Raw genomic sequence first — 14,752 nt, forward strand, 5'->3', positions numbered from 1 at the left:
TTGTGTTCTTTTGTTGATGATGAATCATAATCTGATTGCGCAGGAAGATAATGCTTTTGGATCGAGTGTCGTAAGACTAAAGCCAAAATAATTACAACGGCCAATCAGGATAGAGGAAAATACCATGCCGTGATTGGTTGAGATAGTGGCGCGAGTTTTCAGGACCAATCACAGAGCGAAGTACAGCAAAACCATAGTTATCCTAGATTACTTTCGACTCTAAATCTTGCCTAACCATTGTCAATAGATTCAACTTGTGTGCATGTGTACTATGGCGTGAGATTCGAACTCTGTATTAAGCAAAAAACATCTTCATAAAAAATTTATATCTGTTCGCGCGAGAAAGGTTAAATGTCAATGGGTTGCAAAAATCACAGCCATTCTTAATTTTCCAAACCGAGAACAGGTTAGACAAATGAGACAACATAATCAATGAGAGAATATTCGACGGCAGATGTAAGAACGTTCGCATTGTGAACATTCGTTACAACTACTCAAATTTTGAAGCTTCTATTTCTCTATTAAAAGTAAAGAGCTGAACAAATCAACTCGAACAGACGCAGATTCTCTGGCCTCCAAAAGCTTTGAATCTCTTCCTACGCTGTTTGTTGCATTTTCAATATTTCTGACAATGTTTGGAAATGAACGGGACTACACCCTTTAAAATACAGGTTCTACCCCTTTTTTTTTTGTTCCTAGTTTTACTTAGTTCTGCTTTAGTAAAGCAGAACCCAGTAATTCATAAGGTATATTAACCGTGGAATAAATGTAAGTTTTAAAATCTTTAATTACAAAAACTACCTACTTATTTTACCGGAAATGACGTATAGTATATATTTTTCAGTCGTAGCTACTTAAGGTGACGGTCATTATTCATCGTCTGAGGGGTTAACTGGGGGGGGGGGGGGGAGAAAGTGGGTGGATTGGAGGTTCTTAGTTTTGTCACGATAAAATTAACCTAATCCCCCAATCTGGCTGTGTGATATTCATAAGAAACACCCCCCCCCTTATATTTTGCAGGATCTTCGAGCTAAACTGTATTATTTAACGCAATCATATAATTATTGTTTCACTGGCTTGGATCCCAACAGGTTCCTACAGATTGAAACGATCTTGGACCTTCTCGGCGACCATTTTTGCAATAGCCAAAGAAGACGTGGCCCCAGGAGAAGGCGCATTTCTGACATGCAGGACACGGCTTCCTATGTCCCCTGCTCCTCCGTCAAACACGAAATCGTCTACCAAATTTCCCTCACGGTCCATCGCCTGGGCACGAACTCCTGCTGGTCCTCTGCGATTAGTCGAGGAAAAACATGGGTTTAGGCTTGCTTTGATCTGAGTCACTGGGTGCATGAGATGTGTCGGGTGTGAGAAAGTGAAAACCCGTGAGAGAAACGCGCAAGGGAGAAGAGTTGCGGAGGAGGAGGCGCGCGAGAGAGACACGCTAGAAATAGCCTCGCGTGGCATATAGATTTCACATCTTCCAAGTAACGTCACGCAACGATTGCGTGTCATTTAATTTGTGTTATTTTGTATTCAGTGTCTCTCACCTCTCTACATCTTCCAATTTCAGACTAGGAACGTATCGCTGGAGCTGTTTAACTTGGGCAGATATGATAATCCCGCGATAATACTCCCCAACACCAAACATAAAGTATTTAAACATAAGTTTCCTTAGACCCCTGAAAAACAAAAAAAAAAAGGTTAATTAAAAGTTGGTTCATTCATCAGGGTGCATCAACTGTTTGACCTCTACGAGTAAGTAGCGTCTAATTTCTCCATACAATGTAACCGACATTTAAGGAAATGATCACCAACCAAAGCAGCCCTTTCCGTGAGAGTTGCTTGAGGACCAGTGGAGAGCGATCAGTTTCTCGAGTGCTGTACAAACCCTTCAACTGAATTTCATCAAACGAATTTACTATGTTTTAAGGTCCTTTATAAAAAAGTAAAGATCGTGTATTCCGTGATGTCGACCGAAAAAAATGACGCGACATTTTCAGGAAAAGAAGGGAAGCAAACACACCGGTAGCCCAGGGCATCCACTAAGTCTTTCACATTGACATCTGTAAGTTTGTAACCTTCCCTGGCAAATGCTAAAACTGCGTTAGGCCCAAGCCACACGCTGCCGTCAACGCGCGGAGTAAAGTGGACCCCAAGGAAAGGAAAGTTGGGGTCTGGTACCTACAAAAACATCAAGTAAACAAATGAATAAGTAGGGTCTTCTTGACTGGTGTAAACTGGTCCAAACTAGCCCTTGAGGAGAACTGGTGTTTCTGCTTACTGGGAAACCATCTGCTACTGTAGCATCATACTAGAGGGAAAATACTAACCATCAGTAGGTATAATCTCCATAATGTTCTTAATACATTTCCTAAGGTGCTGACAAGGAGAATTTGTTTACCAATCAAAAAGTTTCATCAGTGATCATTTCCTTTATTTTCATGACCTTAATGTGTGATTCAGGAGTGATATTGTATAGAGAAATTAGATGCTAGACACTCTTAAGGTTTACAGGGTTAACTAAAACCAAAGCAGAACACATAAATCACACTTAACCCTTAAAAATAAGAGTGACCAGCATCTTATTTCTCCTTGCAGTAATACTGCTGAATCATTCATTAAGATCATGAGAATAAAGAAATGATCATCAAGCTACAAAGCTTTGATTATTACACGAATTCTTATTGTCAGTGACAAAGGAAATGTACAGAAAAGAGTATAGAGAATATGGATACTCATGTTGGAACGAAAGGGATTAACCCTTTAACTCCCAAGATCTCACTAGTAATTTTCCTTACTGTCTGCCAAACAATTATCATTATGTTTGTTTGGAGAATTTGGTACCAGATCAATTAGTAGTCCCATAATTGATATTTTCCTTGATTCTCATCACTTGTCTACATGGTATTGTACAGATATAGTAAGGAGAAATTCTGTCTTGGTCACTCACTGGAGTTAAAGGGTTAACACTTCTTTTCCTTACTACCCTTAATTCAAATCTTTCAATCTCTCAACCATTGGAAACTTTAGGACAAAAAATGCTTCCATAAGTCAGAACTGACTGGCCAGAACAGTTCATTCATGGAAAAAATGTCAGGCAAGGGCTACTTCCTAGCAATACAACAAAAGGATTAAAAATTCTTGAAAATTTTTTATTTTTGATTTATTTAGGGCCCTTTGCCACAGAAACTCACTGGATAGATGTTTCCCTTCACCAAATGACTCTTCTCATCTTTTAACTTGAGGTATTCACCTCGGAATGGAACAATTCTTGGATCACTTTCACAACCAGACTTCTCTGCCAGGCGATCTGAGTACAGGCCTCCACATGTTACAACATAGCGACAACTAAGGGGAGACTGAAAAGGACAAAAGGAAATTACTTTGTGGTATGCACAAAGCATATGCCACTCAGTTGAAGAATATCTGGTTTCATCTCTCTGTTAGGAAAGTTTCAAGCCTGGAAAGTCGATATGCAAAGATCAATAGTTTTGTGAACATAAAAATGTTTGTAATGTGAACACGTGACAAAGAGAAGAAGAAAAAGGCAATATCTTACAACATTCTTTCCACATACTGTAACAGGATGAGTGTGACCTGCCAAAAAAAAAGTTGCAAAAATTCAGCATACTGCACCAGCATGGCAAATTTGTACAGATATATAGCAATTTTAAATATTCTGTCAAACCTGCTTCTTTTTCTTGGGAACGACTGCTTTCAGGACTACATGTGAAATCTGTAACCTAAAAAGAGAAAATGAACCCTTAAAACCCTTAAGGGTGTCTAGCATCCAATTTTTCCCCACAATATCAGCCCTGAATCAAACATTGAGGTCACAAGAGCAAAGGATAAAATCAAAACTAAAGAAGCTCTGGATTGTTGACTAAATTCTCCTTATCAACATCTTAGGAAATGTAAAGAATATGCGTCTCATATCCAGGAGTAAAAACAATGAAAACCTTGAAATTAGCACCACTGTAGACAGGCTTTACCCCTTACACCCCAACATCAGTCTGCATATTCTCTATACTATTCTCTATACATTTCCTATGCTACTGACAAGGAGAATTTGTTTAATAATCAAGAGCCTTTAAAATTGGGGATCATTTCCTTCATTCTCATGACCTTAATGAGTGATTTAAGGGTGATATTGTAGGAGAAATTAGATGCAAGTCACTCATGAGGGTCAAAAGCATGATGCAATAAATAACAAATACAGACAAGAATATCTTCTGACCTCATAACCAGTATATATTTCACCACCCGCCTTCTTGAAGTCTTCTCCATAACTTCGCGCCACCTCTGCCCAGTCAACTATCCCAGTATTTGGTGATAAGATAGCAGATACACCCTTAAAAAAAATTCACCAAAGTACAACACATAATTTTCTCTTTTACCATCAGATATTCTATTACAAAAACAGACAAGAGAATAAGGAAAAAAATCTAGAAGAACTCATAATCAGACAAACAACATTTCTACACTAAAAAGTGTTCTGATGTTATTAGTATTAAAAGGAAATATGCCCTGGTGCTACGAAATTTTAATTTTAAAAACTCAGATGAGGGAATACTCACCTCACAATACGGCTCAACTTCTTTGATTTGTTTTGAGTCTAATATTTTCAGATCTTTTACCCCATTCTCTAGGCCTCTTTGATATAACTTTTCAAGTTGAGGTAGCTCTTTCTTTTCCACTGCTACAATTATCTAGAGAAGTAAAGATGAATGTTGGCAAATGCTTGTCTTAATTTTCACTTCAAGTAATGATAGCAAATAAAGCAGCTCTTGATTATTAAATAAATTCTCCTTGTCAATACAAGAGAAAATGTATAGAAAACAGTATGGGGAATCAAGCATACTGATGTCATGGTGTTGAAAGGTTAAACAAAAAGACAAAATTAGTACCTCTTTCGTCTTAGGCTTTATATTAGTTAAGCACTAAATGGGGGACTTCACTACTCAAACATCAAAAGCATACCTTTCCACACTTTTTATAGGGAATATTCTTTTCATTACAATACTTGTAGCTCAGGTCCAGTCCTTCCACACACAACTTAGCCTTCAGGGAGCCTGGTGTGTAGTATATACCACAGTGAATGACTCCACTGTTTTTTCCTGACTGATGAACAGCTAGATAAAAAATGAAAGGCATGTCAATTATAAATTTAACATGTAAGTGTAAATTTAATGGACAATATGGTGCACTTAAAAAAATATGACTGGTAATCCATATTGTTTACTTCATGTTCATTGAGGGAGTTTCATGTTTCATTAAAGACAAAAAAACCCATAACATAATATAAACAATAATAGCTGGATAGAAATGGAGCTTGGAAGGAATTCTTTAAAACCCCATAAAACCCCATACTGCTTTAAAACAAAGCCATAGTCCCAAAAGCAATCATCTTTTTTTTCACAATTGTTTCCTTTATCCAAGAGCTGTATGTATAATGAAGCATGTAGCTTTGTAGGAATCCTACCTTGAGCTCCAGTCAGCTGTAAAAAGGAGTTATACACTTACAAAGTTCATTCTCTTTCTCTACAACAGCAAGCTTTAGTGTGGGATGTCTGTGGATCAGTTCCCTGGCTGTCGCCAGTCCAACAATCCCCCCTCCAACCACAACCACGTCATACGATGCCTGAGTGGCCATACATCTGTGAAAATTAGAATTTGAGGACCTATGAAACATTTTTTTTGCATCTGCTTAAATTTGACCCAACTGATCCAAGAGCATAATTTGTAATCCACTTTAAAACCTTGTCCAGTTCCTTGCCGTCCGAGATATGCGCCGGTTTCTCTTGACCTGCTAGGCCATCATGCGCCTCTTAAGTCTCCGTTTCGTCAACTATTTCCGATTAGTACTTTAAATGATTAAGAAAATGATCTATTGAAACTTATCATCTTCAAAAAATTATTACCATTCCATTTTCTTCGCATTTAGGCTTGGCTTATTCGCTGTATTTATCATAAATATTTTAGAAGGCAAATTTTTATCAAGTTACCTTTGCAGTCGATGTCTAAAAACAGAACCGGTCTTTTTCCTGAGATTTTGTATTAAAATAGAGTTTCCTCTCCCAAGCATCTTGACAAATGGTAGTGATACGCGAATTTACATGTCTAGAACGTGTATCTTGGGGACATGATCGTAATTCAAGACTGTGAATCCATCGGCACCTCAAGAGAATGTCAACTTTTTCGTCAAATTTAGTCAGGCGTCTCGTGATCATCACAGCCTGCGTACGAGATTAAAGATGTAGGCACAAATGGAGTGCAAAATAAGCAGCACAGTTCGTCGCTTTTTTTTTTTTTTTTTGATAGTGTAAAAAAAGAAGTGAATACTTAGCCAAACTTCCCTCGAAAAAGGATGAAGCTATTCTGAATGAAAGAGGCAACGAAAATGAATTTCATACGAGAATGAATTTGAACAAGTTTTGCGCGCAAACAGAAAACTAGTAAATTGGCCGTGACAGAAGCGCGAGGTAACGGTGTCATTCCGTGACGGTTATCACGTTTATCGGTTGCAGGTTTTACCAATACCACTCATGTGCACGAATTATTTAGATTCTAGCTGACTTGGTGTCCGTAAAGTGTTCTAAGAGTAATCTGGGTGAGGGGAGTTAACCTCATAACTCATTGTATCAAACTCTTGAGAGTTGTCCAATACCCACGAACAGATTCCCTTCTCAGCGATCCATCGTCTCATTATAAGTGACTGCTTATAGCATTTCTTATGGAAAAACTAAGGATAAGACAAAAACCAAAGAAAATTTTGTTAAGGTATGTTTATTCAGAGCCACGAAACACACAACTAAAGAGATCGGAAATATCAATAAATTAAATAAAAATACCAAAGAAATTGACAAATGTGGAGGAAACAAATTTATTGTTTGAGGCATTTCCTGAATAGTGTTTACAAAGAATGCAACACGATCAAAAATTTTAAAGGTTTGTTCGGGGATTCCTGAGGCAAAAGTACTCACTTTAAAATCACAATTAAGAAAACCGCCTGTCTTCTGAAAATTAAGGAAATAATTTGTTATAAAAAGCAGTAACTTTCAAATTCACTATTTACATATTTTACAATATAAATTATACTTCCTGCTCGACAACCTGTCCTCACCGTTGATTCGAAAAAAAAAAGGAAAAAGTAACAAAAAACCCAAAATATTAATTGACCAATAAATAACAACTTTTCAAAGAGATATTGTTCCCTTAAATTGAAGATAAATTCCATTTTCACAAACCATCATTGTAAACCTTTCAATATATTACATTTCAAAAAATACACAACCTCGTACAAATAACAAATTCTCTATTTTCAAAACACACGTTTGAAACATTTTTTTAAGTTACCTCCAACTTGCACGTAGTCAAACGTTTAATGATCTGTACAATACGCGAGAGAAACTTCAAAACAGGATCAGTCACAAATCCGCTTTTCCTCGCACTTATAGCAAAATTCTCGTGTTCATTTTACATTTTGTATTTCTGATTATGATTGCTCAATTCCCGGGATTTTTTGTATCATATTTACTCTCGATAAACGGCAACCATAAATTAACACCGCTACAACCAATCAGACCACGTCGCAGCGTATAATCCACGGCAATCTTCGTCTTCGATCGGGTTTTCCCGCACTTTCCTGTGACTGCCATCTGTTCCGCGCTTTCCCACACCTGCGACAAATTTTCCCGCCATTGTCACTTTCAAGCTTGTCAATACAAAGCCCGCTTCGTACTCGCTGCCTGTTAAATGTATTCCCGGGCTTTACATCGTCTTCGATTTTTCCCATGCCAATCATCGCTCACACACTACTTCATCGATTTCTGATTGGTTCATCTCGATGTGCTTTTTTTTCTTGTGAATGGCTCTATGATTCAATTCGCCTAACAACTGTCCGTCAAGCCTTATGAAATCTAAGTAAGTCCAAAACCTTTGCAATTTTCAATCGCCACAATCAACCGCTCCTTCAGCTTCACTCTAGTGCTGTACTCAGGCAACAGAAGCCTGTTAAAACACGTTAAAGCCGTCGGAAGTCTGTCAGAATCCTCTCCATGGCGCTGCACAATAAAAGTAAAATTAACCAGCCCTTTGAGAGGCACTCTATCACTGCCAGTGACAAACATGAGAAACGCTTTCTTCTGTTCCAGAGTCATCTCATTAACAACTTTCCACAGCATTGTGATTGTGGGATGACTGTGGTTGTAACCGTCTTCGTATGTGGCTGCTACTTCAAGCTCGTAGAAATCAATCACAGGGCACCCACAGATCAGAAGTTCCAGCTCGTCAGGACGGAATAGTGTCAGCACTTCGCCTCCACATACCTGAAAACAACCAAACCAAACAAGAAACAATCGATATCACAATTTCCGATTGAGCGTCGAAAGTATTCCGAGTTTGCTTTTGTTTTGCTTTACTTGATTTTTGATTGGTTCAGAAAATTCGCACCACTTCCTCGACCAATCAAATTAAAAATTTAAAATGGTCGCCCGCGTTTTCCCGCGCAACAGGCTGTTTGCTTGCTTGTTCTCATTCGCTGCCTGTGCATTAGCTATTGTGAGATCACTTCGGATTTGGCTTGACGACGGTCGGTCGAAATGCGCACTACTAGGGGCATCAAATAACTGAAAATTTTAATAATAAATATGTCCGGTGGCTTTTCTGACTGTTTACGACGTTCAAAGCTACTAATCAATTGACGGCCCCGACGAGATTTTATCTCAATGGGATAGATCTAAGGAAAAAACCGACGGCTGAAATTCCTTTCGACGATTTCTGACTTCAGCTAGCTCCCTCAACCGCTAAGCGGGCTTTACTTTCTTTACCACAAAAAAACTTTTTTTGTCTCCAAGAAAATTACATACCTTATGAAATCCTCGTGAAAATGCCCCGAACTGCCTCTCAACACATTTGACAAGAAGGTGATTGACATACAGTGAGATAAACTGCTCTCTGTTGCTGTTCGTTACAAAGATGTTTTCGCCGTTTGGTAGAAGTTCTATACTTTGAAGATTTCCGAACTCACTTGAAGAAACCTGTGAAGAAAAAAAATTACAGAAAAGGCGAGTCCTAATTTCGGCTGACGGCTGTAACCGTTATCATTTTTGCATTATCAATTTTTTTTGCTTTGTACACTTTGCAATGGATCCTATACACAACCTAAACCTATCAAAGCTAAGATGCAAAATCTTGAGCCAATCAGACTTGGTTGACAATCGTTCTCCCCGCTCTCTGCATCGGCTAAATATTACCCGGCACCCCTTGACTGTTTTTTCAATCAACACACGCGACGGAATCCATTGATACAGAGGGATTGCTAGTAGTCTAGAACGAATTACTTAAAAGTTTCTCTTCAGCATTACCTGGAAAGTATAGCAAAATGTGTCTTCCACATCACCCTCGAACTGCAGTAACTCCCCTAAGCTTCTGGCGAGAGAAGGCTGTATGCTCTTTAAATCAAGTAAGTCCAGTTTCTCTCCTTGAAGCTTCTTGTAAATCACAGGAGGAAAATGCACATCTAATATGATGCCATTGTAGATTGCCAAGCCAAGAAGAATTCCAACCAGCTCAAATTCCTTCTCTGATTCAAGAGAGGAGCTGTTTAGCCAAACACAATGTGTTTCGTTAATGTTAGTGAACATCCCATAGCCTGAATAAAGAAAGAGAGAAAGCATAAAAAACCATCATTGAAACATTGACCGTCCCAGTTAAAGACTGTGACAGTCAGTTAGTCAGTGTATCACTCATTAAGTCTGTAAGTAAGCATATCAGTCAGTTCATCTGTGATCCATTGAGTTAATCTGTCAGTCAGTCCATCAGCTGGAACCACCCGGAATTATTCTCAAATGTGTTCTTTCAACTGAGTTTTCACATATGGTTAAGAAGAGTCCCTCTGAGAACAACTAATCAGACCACCATGTGTATCCAAAAAAATTATTGTAAAACATATCTACCAGGATCAAAGATAGCTTCGACAATCATGTGAAAGAATTCTTTCTGCAGTCCTCCCATATCCAGCCCTTGTTCTCCTCCACCAACGTACTTTATCTTCAGTGGTTTTTTCAAGTCAAATTCCTGTAGTTGGAGAAAAAAGGAAACATTAATTGAGTAATCCTGTATTAAATTTTCAGAGCCAGTTATCAACAAGAGGTCTAACCCAAACCATGGTTTCACACAAGCAGTGAGCCTCAGGGATTCTCTACCAGAGGACTGATTTAATTAAATAAATGTCTTTCACTATGAGCTTTGGGCCCTCTTGACACTGTTCATAAAGATAAATGTTCAGATATAAGGAACTGCTAAATTGAAGATGGCTTAGAATGCAGTTTTGTTTAACAACAGCTAACCTACGTTTAAATAACCAGCCCTCAAAATCTGAAACAAATCATCACATGTCAACACCAGTACATACAAGTCTAACATATTTTTTCATATTTCTAGTAGAAAGACAGAACCTATTAGGAGTCTTACTGCCCATTTATACCAGAGTAAATCTCGGTTTCCAAGGAAAATGATGTCTATTTATTTATTATTCATTTACCTATTTATAAGAATTATTTTTGCATGTCAGTTTAATTCAGCTGGGGTTTGTTTTGATGGATGGCTTTATTAATAACCTTAATAAAAACAATTTAAATACTGTATCACTAATTTTGATTCAAGTATATTTATTAAGAACAGGGTTGGTCAAAAATTATTTACTATTTGAATTCCAAAAAAACTGACTTGCATCTCCTTTTCTAAAAGAGGATGTTTTGTTTAAAAAAATTGGTGGTAAGGCATTCTACCTTTTTGTGTAATTCTAACACAAAGAATCTACTTCTTCTTGACAGGAGGCAAGTCCATAACTGCATACCCCATGGGTTTTAACAAAAGCTAGTTTCCAGTCATCTAACACTGCCTAGAAGACTTCTTATTGCCTTCTTCTCAGGTTTCCTTTTAAGGCCCCTTTTCCAGGCACTGTGGCCTATCACACCATCAGCACCCCAATACCCCACCTTACACTACTCAGCAATTTAATGCCACTACTATACAGTTAACCATTACTGACTTATACTCCTAAAAAGGAGAGGGGTTCTGTGACAATAGAGAGAACAAGGTGGTCTTATAAATTGGGTGATCAAGTTTTTTGGTTCCACTTCTCCGTTCATTTCATAAAAACACAACCACAAGAAAACAATGAAGTTAATAACCTTGAGGTTGATCTGATTTAATGTGTCCTCAATCAAACTATCTCGGCGAACTTCCAGAACAAGAAATGGACACATGGCAGATTTGACAGCATCTTCCAACTCATTGGTTTTCTTCTGTGCCTCTTCCCATAGTCTCTGTGCTTGTTGCACACGGGCCTGATGGACAATTGCATTTTGATATTCCACTCTCATCTGTGATACAGCATCAATTTTAAGGACTCTCACCTGAATTTGGAAAAAAAAGGACTTAATTTGTGCTTGTTCCCAAGGAAACACATAAAATCATACAATAAAAATAGAAGGGAAAGTCCTGCATACCATATAGTAATATAATTGTACCTGTATGGTAAAATAGTTTTTGTACCAAAGTAGTTTGGAAATTTGACGTTCCAGGAAATACTACAAAATCTCTGTTGTAACTGATCAATACATAAAATAACCAGTTTTCACTATAACCAATCAAATTCAATTTTTCTCTTGAAAATTATCAACAAAAATTCTCCACTTTTTTTTTCTAAAATTAATACCCCCCACCATTACTCCAGGTTGAAAAGAATTTTTTTTATGGTTTGGTTTTGGTTTTTGGCATTTTATTCACATTAGAGATATCCACAATTAATTTGACTTGAAACTCACTGAATCCTTTGCACTTTAAGATTAGCATTAATTTTCTCCATACTGAGCTCCTTGCAGTTCTTATGGTACTGGCAAAGAGAATTTATGTTATAATCGAGAGCTTCTTGAGTTTGCTATCACTTCCTTAACTTTCCTTACCTTAATATTTGGTTCAGGGGTGATACCATTGGGAGAAATTAGATGCTCATCACTCTTAGGGGTTAAAGGGTTAAAAACATACAACATATATGCATAAACTGATGTGTTGTGCCACTTCTAATTTATCAGCAGTTCACATTTATCATGTCATTGGATTTCACATTACCTTTGAAGTTGGGTCAAATAGAAATGGATAATCAAGAAGGGATAATTTTTGACCACTTTGCGATCTGGAAAAAAAAAAAAAAATCATATAATTTTCCTTTTCATTATTTATCAAATTTATGTCTTTCAGTTATTATACATCAACATTTTAACATTGTATGAATTATTGAGATTTTTTGCAGCTGAAGCAGCAATCATATCACAACTAACAAGTACCTGTTAGATTCCCGCAAGGTTCTCCAGTGCTCATATTCTTTCTTGAAATCCATTTTCAATGAGAGATCTTCATTGTAAAAGTCAGAAAGAGGAACAAATTCCTCTTTTCTTTTCTTGTTGAGTTGATAGCAGGTGTCATAGAGTATGGCTAAAGTTTTACATGCTTCTAGCAAACGTGGCTTGCTACACTGGCCTGGTGAAATCAGACTGCTCAGATATGTCTGGAAAACCTGGTGATTGGGGAGAAAAATTAAAGACAATCAGCATTTGCACTTGCCTGGGAATGAATATGCTAATAATTTATAGAAACTCAGAGTATCAATCACCAATTCAGTACTATAAAAAAGACCGCACAACTGAGCTGAAATGAGTAGGGCATATACATTGAGCAAGTCTTTCTTGCTGTTGCCACAGCCATCATTGGTAAGTTATGATTATGAACTTCTGATCATCAAAATAAAAAATTATTTGAGAAGTTTGACAAATATATATCCCCATCAATAATCCAGCAAAAAAAGACATGCAAAATCTCATGTACATCCTACATGAATGCATATCATTGCAATTCTCAGAGCTACAGCTAAAACAAAAACATCATTGTTCAACATACCTTAAGGAGGTGCTTGAAGGAATCTACATCATAACAGGATAAAATCTTGATCAAGGCCTTCCTTGAATCAACTGACAGATTACTTAACACCAAGCACATTTTCCATAAGAGGGCTTGAGAGTCTTGTACAAGTGGATTCTCTATCAGAATGACCAGCTGTGCCACTCCGTCTGGATTTAAAACCAAAGAGCTCAAGGTTGTGAGGTGAATCTCAAGGGAATTCAGAAGTGGCTGAACAAATGTATTCTGTGGCTCTAAACTCAAAAGGAGTTTGTATGCTTCTCTTACAGCAGGAACATCCAGAGAATTATGATGTTCCCCATTAGCTGTTCTAAAACTGTCATTCAGAGCTTCAGATGAAGTAAACACTGTCCTGATGGTGTTAATGAGAAAAGCTGCATCTTTACACTGATTATAGTTTTCCGCTGAAGATTCCAGCATTGGTAGTGTTAGATGAGTTAATGAGAACTCCTGAATGTGACCAGATGACATTTCAAGGGCACACTCTTTTTCAAACTCTTCCAAGTCTACAATATCATTTAACGAGCTATTTGAGCTGAACAACTCTGGCGGCATTCCAGGAAGGGCATGATCAGTCATAAGGTTACCTGACAGATTCACTTTGGAAAATTCTGTGTCAAGATTAAAAACATGTCTTTTTGGAGCCTCTTTGACTTCATCTGTTTGCAAATGAGTTCCTTTCTTACCAATTTCCTCAACAACTACAGATTTATCACCAGATGCAACAAGTATTTCTTTGTCCGCATCACCAGCCTTAACTTCAGTTTCAACTATATTCCAGGATCCTGATATTTGATTTTCATAAATTTTCTTTGATTTAATCAAATTGGTCGGAAAGTTCGAACCCTTTTCTGAATGTCTCCTCTGCGAAAATGGTTGGAATAGTGTTTGGAATGGAGTGGTTGAAAATAAACAGTGCAGAAAAGGCCTGGGTTTGTTTGGTTCCCCTTCAAACAGCTTGGCCGGCAAAGGACCTGTTTTTTGATTGCTGAGAGTACAAATGTATTGTTTGTTTCTTGTGGCTAATTCAATACTCATGATACCAGCCACATCTGGGGCGAGCTTGACTCCCCCCTTGCTGGAGACACAAAATTTGTTTTGACAGCTCTCGTCTCCACAACCTTTCGTGAGCTGTCGAAAATAACATTTAACTAGCTCTTCAAAATGGCTCTTAGCGTCGGCAAAGGACGAGTTCGGTTGATCATAGCTTCGCAGCGGCATTGCTTCCTTTAAGGAAAGATTGGAGTCTGAAATAGCGGCTAGATTACTGGCACTCAAAGTTTTTGCACTTGCCTTCAGTGACTGTACATTGAGTTGCGCTAAACTGGAATATCTTCGTGAGCTGTCCAAGTTTAAGCATTCCAGTGATCCACTGAGGACATCTTTTCGAAGCTTTGGTTGGCTTGCATGCTTTTTTAGCTTGTTGAACTTAGTTATTGAGTCTCCAGACTGTAGAGAATGTCTTTTAGAATGCGCCATTGGAATTTTTGGAGGCCTACCTGAGACAACGGCGTGACCGCCCAAAACTTCGTCCATTTCAAGGCTGTGCACCTTGTTCTCTTCCACGAAAAAACCGCAGGAAAATAATCTAAAATCAAAAACAGGAAATAGCTCGGAACCTTTTGAACAAAGCCTTCTAACCGTTCATTTTCCCACTTTCTAAGACGTTTTACGTTACTCATCTGTCAATAATTCCAGAACAAAAACGCCGCCATTTTCGTTACCGTGACACTATAACAATGGTCAGAGGCTTCCCTCGGAGTATTGT

The 14,752-nt window shown here is 37.9% G+C and overlaps 2 protein-coding genes across 2 annotated transcripts; both read right to left on the bottom strand.

Moving 5' to 3' along the window:
• Positions 1-769: 769 nt before the first annotated feature.
• LOC131796409 (L-2-hydroxyglutarate dehydrogenase, mitochondrial-like) lies at positions 770-6,231 on the bottom strand. Its single transcript, XM_059114092.2, has 11 exons — positions 6,009-6,231; positions 5,527-5,660; positions 4,984-5,135; positions 4,581-4,712; positions 4,241-4,354; positions 3,692-3,746; positions 3,563-3,600; positions 3,198-3,362; positions 2,027-2,184; positions 1,551-1,682; positions 770-1,291 (listed from the first exon to the last, which is right to left on the bottom strand). The coding sequence occupies exons 1-11, from the start codon at positions 6,086-6,088 to the stop codon at positions 1,096-1,098; spliced, it is 1,356 nt and encodes a 451-aa protein (XP_058970075.2). The 5' UTR covers positions 6,089-6,231; the 3' UTR covers positions 770-1,095.
• Positions 6,232-7,850: 1,619 nt separating this feature from the next.
• LOC131794597 (probable E3 ubiquitin-protein ligase HECTD2) lies at positions 7,851-14,752 on the bottom strand. The gene is made up of 8 exons (XM_059112158.2): positions 12,964-14,752; positions 12,354-12,583; positions 12,139-12,202; positions 11,199-11,423; positions 9,960-10,080; positions 9,369-9,655; positions 8,871-9,041; positions 7,851-8,330 (listed from the first exon to the last, which is right to left on the bottom strand). Exons 1-8 carry the CDS (start codon positions 14,518-14,520, stop codon positions 7,923-7,925), a joined length of 3,063 nt encoding a protein of 1,020 aa, XP_058968141.2. The 5' UTR covers positions 14,521-14,752; the 3' UTR covers positions 7,851-7,922.

Source organism: Pocillopora verrucosa, chromosome 7, assembly GCF_036669915.1.
Source record: "Pocillopora verrucosa isolate sample1 chromosome 7, ASM3666991v2, whole genome shotgun sequence".
Taxonomy (NCBI): domain Eukaryota; kingdom Metazoa; phylum Cnidaria; class Anthozoa; order Scleractinia; family Pocilloporidae; genus Pocillopora; species Pocillopora verrucosa.

Excerpts from the sequence above, each read along its gene's own strand:
- LOC131794597 (XM_059112158.2), bottom strand. The coding sequence starts at position 14,520 with ATGGACGAAGTTTTGGGCGGTCACGCCGTTGTCTCAGGTAGGCCTCCA. Across the intron at positions 11,424-12,138 it reads TATTTGACCCAACTTCAAAG|GTGAGAGTCCTTAAAATTGA; the intron begins GTAATGTGAAAT and ends TTCCAAATTCAG. Across the intron at positions 10,081-11,198 it reads TAAATCAGATCAACCTCAAG|GAATTTGACTTGAAAAAACC; the intron begins GTTATTAACTTC and ends CTCCAACTACAG.
- LOC131796409 (XM_059114092.2), bottom strand. The coding sequence starts at position 6,088 with ATGCTTGGGAGAGGAAACTCTATTTTAATACAAAATCTCAGGAAAAAG. Across the intron at positions 3,747-4,240 it reads AAATATATACTGGTTATGAG|GTTACAGATTTCACATGTAG; the intron begins GTCAGAAGATAT and ends TTCTCTTTTTAG. Across the intron at positions 1,683-2,026 it reads GTGGATGCCCTGGGCTACCG|GGGTCTAAGGAAACTTATGT; the intron begins GTGTGTTTGCTT and ends TTTGTTTTTCAG.